The following is a 10097-nucleotide window of genomic DNA, read 5'->3' as shown; positions in this document are numbered from 1 at the left end:
TGTGCTGCCGCAAGCCGGTTCGTTCTGGCCTGCAGGGACTGGGAATTCGGGCAATAGAGAGCGAGGCAAGAATATTCCACAGCAGGCAGCAACAAAGTTTGCTAGTAGAATTTCTGGCGTCAGGCAAATCGCGGAGAAAGACCCAGAGTTCGTGGCATGACGTCTGGTACCTTCGGTCCGGTGAAAGTCTGTCCGCCCGTGCCTCATGTTTGCATACCCTGTCTTGGCCCATGCTGAGTTATGGGATCATGGGATGGAGCTTGTTATGCCTTGTCGCTGGGCCGTCCTTTCTCTCTCTGGGTCGTCTTCATCTGTTGCGATTCTGAGCTACGATTACGCCTGGGGTGGTGAGTAGACGATCCCTCGTTATATACGTACCAATAAGCAGTTGTACTTTGTAGAAAAGAGCCCGCTTGCATTCGAGTCTGTGATTTGAGACCCTTCTTGTTTCTTTTTTCGTCATGCTGGTGTCTCGCAGACCCGGTGCTGATCCTCAGCTGACAGCCCCATGAACACTACGAAGTATTCATGGAAACATGGTAAAAAAGAAAATAGCACAAAAGTCGCAACCGGAATGTCACTGAAGTTGGTTGGTTGACAACGGGCCGTCGCCAAGACGCTGCTCGCATTTGATTACCCACCAGCGTATGGGCTCAATTGGAGTTTGGGTGCGCAGGATCCGCTGATTGACGTCACAGTCATCAAATGAAACCTCACCACGCGGACCAGGACAAGGGTGGGAACACGGCGAACGTGTTGCTGCAGCTGCACAATTACGATTCAGGATGGTGCACCGTTGGGTCAGAATGGAGCCATGACGGGTAATTCTTTGTGATGGAAACGTCCGTATTCTTTGAGCCGTGTCTGCCTCGAATTGTGACGTCGGACCCCGGCTCGATGTGGCGTGACGCCGCGCGCCTCTGGCTTTACTTTGCGTATTGCCGTCTACCAGTAGTTCGTCGATTATCGGGGGGCTGCCAAAAAGACCCGTAGCTTGAAGGCGAGGCTTTCTTTGCTTGGGGGCGGAGGACTCGGATCACTCGATTGGGAATGGAGCCACGGGAGCAGCGAAAAGGTGATGTCGAGGCGAACTTGAATAAGATTAAGAGGAGATGAGGCGAGACAAAGGGAATCCGGGGAGAAAATTGGACAAAATTGGGCAACCCCAGAACCCCCGCCAAATTGTCGTTGTAGTCGTCGCATTGTGTGGTGCAGAAGTTGAGTTGACGTGCAACCCGACGTTGCACTGAGACGAGCATGTTCAGTGGTGGGCGACCGCGCTGGCAGCTGGCAAGATGCCACTGCCAGCTGCCAATCGCCATGTGCAAACGGACATGTCAAGATGCTGCTTTTCTTTCTTGCCTCCCCCTTTCCCCCATAACTTCGCATTGACAAATGCCAATTTTTCTTCATTTCCACGTGAAAATCCATCCATCTTTGCCAGGCGATCGTCGCTGTCTTGTTCAGCCGCCATGCAGTCATCGAAAATCCCTGTTGCAACTAGAACGCCTCTTCATCGCCGAGACTTTGCCCAGCCTGACTATCTTGCAGCCACGACTTGGCCAGCCTGTCACCCGTGGAGAACATCTTGCATAGATCTCTGGGCATTTCGATACATTGGAGTACACTCTTGGCAATTTCAACGTCATGCGAAAAACGATCTTAAAACCAGCGAAATGTTGCGCGAAAACACCGTGATTTGAAGCAGCCAACACAATCGAGCCTACCCACCGCGAGCCCGTGGTAATCTTGGATGGTTGATGGATAGATGGGATGGGTTGCATTGTCCTGGTAGCGCCCCCATTGGTTCGGTGCTGCTGTGCTAGTGCCACTTCCTCGCTGCACCGAGGTGACTGTCGTCGCACCTTGCCTGAAGCTCTGCTGGACGTCAGCCAACAGTTTATCAAGGACAGCAGCAACGGAAAACACCCCTGCCCATCACCCTCCAGGCTGTAATATGGCCACACTTTTTCGGAGACAAATCTACTCCCTCGCTGCAGTTGGACAGCGACTCTCTTCGCCAGCCCAAATTCAGAGGGCCAACAAACGAGCAGCCTCGACAAGAAGGCTGTGGCATTGTCCCAGTTTTCATCACGCAGATGCCCGCTTCTTCTCCATTCTTTTCATGGTCACCAGCTGTTGTTGAAATGCGCGAAAAGACGAAAATTTCGGTTGAAAGTGTCAGAACAATGACGTCGCGTGGACACTCCACAACCCCAGCAGGCTGTTTTTAGCTCGTTACCGCCAGATCATTCACCCAATGCGCGATCCGGCATGAAAGGCGGTACCGACTCGCCAACGAGGCAAACGCACCGGAGAAAAGAAATCAAATTCTTCACACGACGGTGGTGTGAGCGGAAGCGGAAGGCTTTGTGGCCGACAGGCATGTAAGCGAATTGTTCTGGCATGACTGCCCGAGACACAGCCAGCCCGAACTGTTATTCTGTTTACTTCCGCTTTGAGCATCCCGGCGTGGCTTACTTTTAGTGCTCGGCAGTGAACAGTCGCGGACAGAATAGCGCCGAAGCCGCAACACGGCAGCAATTTGCGACGACGATACAAAGACACCATTCAATACCCGACCGACCGCTCAGCACGGTACTTTCAGCCCATCGCCGTCGCAGGCGTCACAAACCCACTTCCAGGGGGCACCGCATTGTCCTACTGGGTGCGCGGCACAAGATGCAAGGCTGGCAAACCCGACAGACGCCCGCCTTCGTACGCACGCAGGCCGAAAACTAGTGAATGTCTCTCTCCACCTCGCCCACCATCTCCATCCCCGGCGTCGGGGGGCGACTACTTGTGGTTGTGGGGGGTTCAGTGGGACGACGGTTAGTTAGTTTGATGCACGTACGGCCTTGGGAGTCGGAAACAGAGAGCGCGCTGCGACTGCCTATTTTGCTGCAATGTAACTTTATAAATGGCCATCCCCCCAGCTCGACCTTTCTGCACATGTCATGTCAGGACCCTCTTCTTCACCGTCTCTGGCACTACTCTCTCTCGCCTGAGCTGACTACACGCGACAAGGCTACATATTGCGTCAATTCGCAAACCTCGATAAACTTCTGTGTTTGAACCAAGCCACCTTTGTCAAGGTGCACATCGCAAACATGCCTAAGAAGTACATGGGCATGAGCGGCAATTCCCTTAATTGGGCAATTAGCACGATTGCCGGATGCGATTTCCTGCTCTTTGGTTATGGTAAGTCCTTCTGCACCGGCGACTCTCGCTCGCGCGCCACTCATTCTAACATGGGCTGCAGACCAGGGTGTCATGGGCGGTATTCTGACGCTGCCCATTTTCCTTGAGCAATTCCCCCAAATCAACGATCTTGCCGACGCCCGTAACATTGACCAGCTCCCCGGTACTAGATCGCAGCGCAGTCTCAACCAAGGTATCGCTGTCGCATCTTACAACCTAGGATGCTTTCTTGGCGCAGTCATCACCATCTTCATCGGAAACCCGCTCGGTCGTCGCAGGATGATCTTCCTCGGTACCGCCATCATGACTGTTGGCGCAGCTCTCCAGGCCTCTGCATTCACCATTGAACATTTCATCATCGGCCGTATCATCACTGGTATTGGTAATGGCGGCAACACGTCGACTGTTCCCATGTGGCAATCGGAAACCTGCTCATCGCACAAGCGTGGCAAGCTGGTCATGATTGAGGGTGCCCTGATTACCTTTGGTATCATGCTTTCCTACTGGATTGATCTTGGCCTGTCTTTTACCGACACCTCCGTTTCTTGGCGTTTCCCCTTGGCTTTCCAGCTCGTTTTCTGCATCTTCATTCTCATGTTCGTGCTGGGTCTGCCCGAATCCCCTCGTTGGCTGATTCTGAAGGGTCACGAGCAGGAAGCTCGCAACGTCATCGCTGCCATCGCGAACAAGGAGGTTGAGGACGTTTTTGTTGAGAACGAGTTCCGCGCCATCAAGGATACCGCTGTAAAGAGCGCCGGTGGATACGGCGAAGTTTTCCACATGGACGAGAACCGTACTCTGCACCGTACTATTCTGGGTTACGTCAACCAAATGTTCCAACAGATCTCTGGTATCAACCTCATCACGTACTATGCCGCCAAGATTTACGCCCAACTGGGCATGAGCCCATTCCTCGCTCGTTTGCTTGCTGCTCTGAACGGTACCGAATACTTCATTGCTTCATGGCCTGCTGTCTTCCTCGTTGAACGAGTCGGACGCCGCAAGCTGATGCTTTTCGGTGCTGTTGGCCAGGCAGTCACCATGGCTATCCTCGCTGGTGTTAACTCGCACAAGTCTGACGCTAGCCGAATTGCCGGAGTCGTCTTCCTCTTCGTTTTCAACACCTTCTTTGCTATTGGCTGGCTCGGCATGACGTGGCTGTACCCTGCCGAGATTACTCCCCTCCGTACCCGTGCGCCTGCCAATGCTTTATCGACTTCTGCCAACTGGATCTTCAACTTCATGGTCGTCATGATCACCCCTGTCTCCTTTACCAACATTGATTATCACACTTACACCATCTTCGCCGTCATCAATGCCATCATGGTGCCCTCGGTCTATTTCTTCTTCCCCGAGACTGCCTACCGCTCGCTCGAAGAAATGGACAGCATTTTCCGCCAGGTCACCGGCTTCAAAGGTGCATTCGATGTCGTCAAGGTCGCGCGCGAAATGCCCCACCGCTACGGCAAGAATGGAGAGCTTCTCATTGCATACGACGAGGCCGCGGAAAAGGCCGAGGCCGAGCATGCAAGCGGCAGTGTCAGCGACAACAGCGCAAGCAACAACAATCCCATGTTCACCAAGACGGACGAGGAGACATCGCGTCCGCAGGAAAAATAAATTCTGCGCAGATGACTCTGTGGAATCCACTTGCAACAGTCTTGTTCGAAATACTTTTCCATCTTCACAACCCTTCATTATTCAAGACATGATAGATATACCCTGTTTCTTCTCATACAGTTTTGCAGCCCATAGCTGCCACATGGGACCGGGCCATGGGCGAGCAGCTGCTATATATATGTTCAGCTTGGAGTAGATACATAAAACGAATCAACTGAATCAACACTTTTATTTTCAAAGCTTTGTTTGCTATTTGAGGACTTGCATTTGAAGCCATGTCGAGATCGAACACAATATGCTCTAAAAGGCGCAGCTGGTGCAGGAATGCCATTGGGATTTGCTCGTTGTAAGTATGTACTGTGCGGTCCGCGAGACAGCCCTGCCTTGTGCATGCGACGAGGCTGACAGCTGATGTAAGCTGCATGTCTGGAAATTGAAGCGGGCGGGGAATTATGCGAATATTGGTGACTGGTAAACCATCGTACATGGTATTTCAGTATCAGCCAGTCAACGAGCTAGCCAGGGAGAGGGTTAGACCAAACAGGGCGTAGCCTTTCATTTTCCTGACGATCGAGCTGCCAGCTATCAAGTATTGGAATAAATCTACTTGATATATTTTCCAATCATTTAAAAAGTGCTATTGATTTTCTTGCTTGTGGAGTCATGATCAAGCTGCACGTTTTCGCACGTAGATCACAGCACAGACACCTCCCAGATTACCCCTCACCCCACCAAAGCTCTCAGCCAACATAGCTCTCTCGCTATCTGCTCCATTTCTTGCTCCTCCATGCCAACGTCGCCATTTGAACTCATCAACTATCCTATCGAAACATTCCATACATTTGAGTGAAGACTACTCATATCGAATCTGTATCTGCATCGGAGCAACCAACCTTTACCTACTGCCATCGCAAAGCAGCACCTATATATACCCCAACAACATCTCCCGAACGACCCCGCCGCCCGAAACGATAGAGAACTGCGAGCTGCCGCAGCCCGACTAGCACAAACCCCTCTCTCCTCTCTCTCCCCGCGATCCTTTTCTTTCCTTTCTTTCAGGAAGCATCAAATCAAATCATAAAGCCCTCCGCCAAATATCCTCACGATACATATATATATACATAAAATCCCCATCTCTTCAACCATGGTTGACAGACCAAACAAGCCTTCGGCCCTCGCCACCACCCCCGGCCTCCCGCCGCAGGCCCAAGTCACCATTTCGCACGGCAACGCGCGCGTCACCGCCGAGCTGCCGACCGGCGAGAGCGTCGTCGTGCTGCTCCACGGTGCCACGGTGCTGAGCTGGAAGGACGCGGCCGGCGACGAGAAGCTCTGGCTGAGCGAGGCGGCCAAGCTCGACGGCACCAAGGCAGTGCGAGGCGGTATTCCATTGGTGTTTCCTGTACGTTTCTTCTTCTTCTCTTTTCTCCCTCCTCTTAAAAAAAAAAACCAAACCCCCGACAAGAAATAAACAGGGTTAGTTGCTGACATGTTTTTCGCACACCAGGTCTTTGGCGCGGGCAGCAACGGCGAGGCGACAAAGAACCTCCCCCAGCACGGCTTCGCGCGCAACTCGCGCTGGGAGTTTCTCGGCAAGTCGACCAGCGAGGGCGACAGCTCCAACGTCAAGCTCGACTTTGGCCTCTCGTCCGGGGACCTGTCCGACGAGCACCAAAAGGCGTGGCCGTACCGCTTCGGCCTGCTGTACAGCGTGACGCTCACTCGCGAGAGCTTGACGACGACCATTGTCATTACCAACGACGGCGACGAGCCCTTTGAGTTTCAGACGCTCCTGCACTCATATTTCCGCGTCAAGGTAAGCAGTCTTTGCCTCTCCCTCACATATCACTCTTGGCCTTTTTTTCTTCTTAGGTTTCTCCCGCTGACACAAAATGTAACGCACAACAGGACATTTCCAAGGTTTCCATCGACGGCTTCGACAAGGCCGCGTACGTCGACCAGCTCGCCAAAATGGCCACCAAAACGCAGGCCGGCAGCATCACGTTTGACGGTGAGCTGGACAGCATATATACGCCCGCCGGAGGGCCCAAGGAACCCATTGTGCTCAGCGAGGATGGCAAGCCGCGCCTTCGCATCGTCCGCGACAATCTCGACAACGTCGTCGTGTGGAACCCGCACGTGGACAAGTCGGCCGGCATGAGCGACTTTGAGCCCAAGGACGGCTGGAAGAAGATGGTTTGCATCGAAGCGGGCAGCGTGCGCGGCTGGCAGAAGCTCGACAAGGGCGACGCCTTTGAGGGCGCCCAGACAATCTACCTGTAAAAAGACAAAAGACCGGAGGGGCGCGAGTAAGAAATATATATATATATATATATATAGCGAATGGCCCGGCATGCTGAAATTATAAATGAGCACGACACAACATATTGGAAAACCCTGAGTTGCGAAGTGGCCGCGAGGACCGATTACACCTTTGAGCATAGTGCCTAGTGAAATTTTATCCGTTCAATAGCTTTTGTATTGGTCATATCCATCCTTTTTTAATCCTTTCATGATGCAAATTCCCTCATATATCGACGCTTCCATCTCATGCATTTCTTCGGATATCAAACGAGTCATAAGACTCCATCGTGCAACTTTTGCGGGTTAACTTCGATGCTTTCTTGATTTTTCCATCTCTTGCTCAGCCCAGTCTCGGCTCTATTTACAAACGACCTGTAGGAACAAAAGAACTTGATTCATTTGCTGTGTGTCGGTGGATGAGTATATTTCATTCTTCTTTTGTCTTTTTAGTTCTTCTTCGTCTCTTTGGAGAAGTGATCGGCGACCAAGAAGGCCAGCTCCAGAGCCTGCTTCTCGTTCAGACGGGGATCGCAGAACGAGGTGTAGTTTGTGGACAAGTCGTCCTCGTCAAGACCTTCGCTGCCTCCCAGGCACTCTGTGACGGCGTCGCCCGTCAGCTCAAGGTGCATGCCGCCCAAGTAGCTGCCTTGCTCCTTGTGGATGCGAAGCGACTCCTGGAGCTCCTTATAAATGTCGTTGAAGCGGCGGGTCTTGATGCCGGTTCCGGTCGACAGGGTGTTGCCGTGCATGGGATCGCACTGCCAGACAACGCAGCGGCGATACTCCGAGTCCTCGACAGCGCGGATGTGCTTGGGCAGGAGCTCGGCAACCTTGCCGGCGCCGTAGCGGGTGATGAGGGTAATCTTTCCAGCCTCGCGCTGGGGATTGAGAGCGCGCAGCAGGGCCAGGAGATCGTCGGTGGGTGTCGTAGGCCCAACCTTGATGCCAATGGGGTTGGCAATACCTCTGAAGAATTCGACGTGGGCGTGATCGAGTTGTCTTGTGCGGTCCCCAATCCACAAGAAATGGGCCGATGTGTCGTAGTAGTCCTGTGTCTTGGTAGGGGCGGGCTCTACGCCGCCGAGGCGTGGCGAGCGAGTCACGGGTGTCGCAATTCTGCTGTTGCCTGGCGAGTGTGATGCTGGCTTCGTCAGATGACGAGTCAGAGCCTCCTCATACTCTAGGAGTAGACCCTCGTGAGAGGTGAAGATGTCGACTGTCTCAAGCTCGTCTGGGCGAGCGTTGATGACGTGCAGGAAGCGCAGTGTCTGCTGGATGCTTCTGGCAATCTCAGAGTACTTTTCCTTGAGAACGGGATCACGGACATGTCCCAGACCCCAATCAAAAGGATGGCGAAGGTCAGCAATGCCAGAGGCAATTGCTGAGCGAATGAAGTTGAGGGTAGCCGCCGAGTGGTGGTAAGCCCTGCATCGCGGGTTAGTTTGTGCGACGATATGGGTTGCGCTGTGTAGACTCACTTGAGAAGACGGGTGGGGTCAATCTCGCGCTCATCCTCGTGGTATCCGTTGAGGATATCACCACGGAAGCTAGGCATCTCCTTGCCATTGACAATCTCCGTCGGGCTGGAGCGAGGCTTGGCATACTGGCCAGCCATGCGGCCGATGCGCACCACGCGCTTGTTGGTGCCCCAGATGAGGACGACGCTCATCTGGAGGAGCAGCTTGATCTTGGACTCGATGGCCTCCTGCTGGCAGTAGTCAAACAGCTCGGCGCAGTCGCCGCCCTGCAGGAGGAAGGCGTTGCCCTCGGCGACGTCGCGGAGGTGCGCTTTGAGCGAGAGGATCTCGGACGGGTGCACCAGCGGCGGCATGCGGCCGAGCTCAACGACCGACTTTTTCAGCTTGGCCTCGTCCGGGTAGGCGGGAGACTGCTTGATGGGCTTGGAGCGCCAGGTGTTGGGCGTCCAGCTCGACGCAGGTACCTCATCGATGGGTGCGGGGATTTGTGGTAAAGACGCCATTGTCATCGCAGGAAACAATCAATAGTGCGAAAGTAAATGCTGCTGTGCAAGGCACAAGAACTAGAGAATAGATTCCAAGCGCCGTTTCTCGATCTAAGTCGTCGCAAGCTGTAATGCTGTTGAGTGACTCAGACGACGGGATGAGGTGTGGCCTGATCTAGATGGTCTAGCCAGGAACAGATGAAGCTAAAAGATAATCTTGTGCAATGCTGCGGCGTTGAGAAATGTTAAAGACTACTAGGCGCGAGTTGGACTGCAACCGAGGCCAGTGTACCACGCAGCAGGATTGCAAGATATATCGCAATGATGATGCCAGATGCGAAGGAACGAATCCCACCTGAATGACTCTTTCACTGACTTGGCTCTTTCCCGAGTCGGCACTTTGTTTGCCCTACCTTTTTTTTCTCTTTCGCGACAGTCCCCACGCTGGGCCAATCAGATTGGACAGCCTTACATGACGATACTGTGCACGTTGATGATTGCACTGTAGAACACACACTGTCTCAACTCGTCGACTCGATGCTTGCGTTGATTCTGGCTCCACGTAAGAGGAAAATTTCGACCTTTGTTCTGTAATCGAGCTGCAAACTCCAGTTTAATGAGCAAACTACACAAGTGAGTGTGGGACGAAAAAGATTGGCTCGAGGGTCACGCGACGGCGGCAGCTGTAACCAAGACCAGTAATGTGAAATGTGCGGCAGTTGTTTGACAGAAATTGACTCGTCATCCGAGTTTGAAAGTTTTAGTTTGCCACTAAACGACTCGACTGTCTCGATTGATCAGCGAAAAGTAAGTGTAAAATAGCAAGCCCTGCACTCATTTCTGCCATGCGTGACTGACAAGCAGTATCCGGTCTCCTTCCCGCGCCAACAGCATCGACCCTATATTAATCTCTTACATTTTTCCTTCTTTCTTAAAAAGCGTATTTAAAAGACAATAATGTCATAACATGTATTCTAAATAACTTGACAATCTCCGGTATAAGATGCAG

At 52.8% G+C, this 10097-nt stretch overlaps 3 protein-coding genes across 3 annotated transcripts; 2 read left to right on the top strand and 1 right to left on the bottom strand.

Moving 5' to 3' along the window:
• Nucleotides 1-3110: 3110 nt before the first annotated feature.
• LMH87_005414 (uncharacterized protein) lies at nucleotides 3111-4821 on the top strand (the record flags this gene model as incomplete). The annotated part of the gene is made up of 2 exons (XM_056203130.1): nucleotides 3111-3201; nucleotides 3263-4821. The coding sequence occupies 2 exons, from the start codon at nucleotides 3111-3113 to the stop codon at nucleotides 4819-4821; spliced, it is 1650 nt and encodes a 549-aa protein (XP_056058618.1).
• Nucleotides 4822-5965: 1144 nt separating this feature from the next.
• Nucleotides 5966-7104, top strand: LMH87_005413 (uncharacterized protein; the record flags this gene model as incomplete). The annotated part of the gene is made up of 3 exons (XM_056203128.1): nucleotides 5966-6223; nucleotides 6329-6637; nucleotides 6730-7104. The coding sequence occupies 3 exons, from the start codon at nucleotides 5966-5968 to the stop codon at nucleotides 7102-7104; spliced, it is 942 nt and encodes a 313-aa protein (XP_056058617.1).
• Nucleotides 7105-7571: 467 nt separating this feature from the next.
• Nucleotides 7572-9112, bottom strand: LMH87_005412 (uncharacterized protein; the record flags this gene model as incomplete). The annotated part of the gene is made up of 2 exons (XM_056203127.1): nucleotides 7572-8550; nucleotides 8604-9112. The coding sequence occupies 2 exons, from the start codon at nucleotides 9110-9112 to the stop codon at nucleotides 7572-7574; spliced, it is 1488 nt and encodes a 495-aa protein (XP_056058616.1).
• Between the last annotated feature and the right edge of the window lie 985 nt (nucleotides 9113-10097).

The sequence above is a fragment of the Akanthomyces muscarius genome, chromosome 1 (genome assembly GCF_028009165.1).
Source record: "Akanthomyces muscarius strain Ve6 chromosome 1, whole genome shotgun sequence".
NCBI classification, from domain to species: domain Eukaryota; kingdom Fungi; phylum Ascomycota; class Sordariomycetes; order Hypocreales; family Cordycipitaceae; genus Akanthomyces; species Akanthomyces muscarius.
This window is presented reverse-complemented; position numbering and strand designations above follow the sequence as displayed.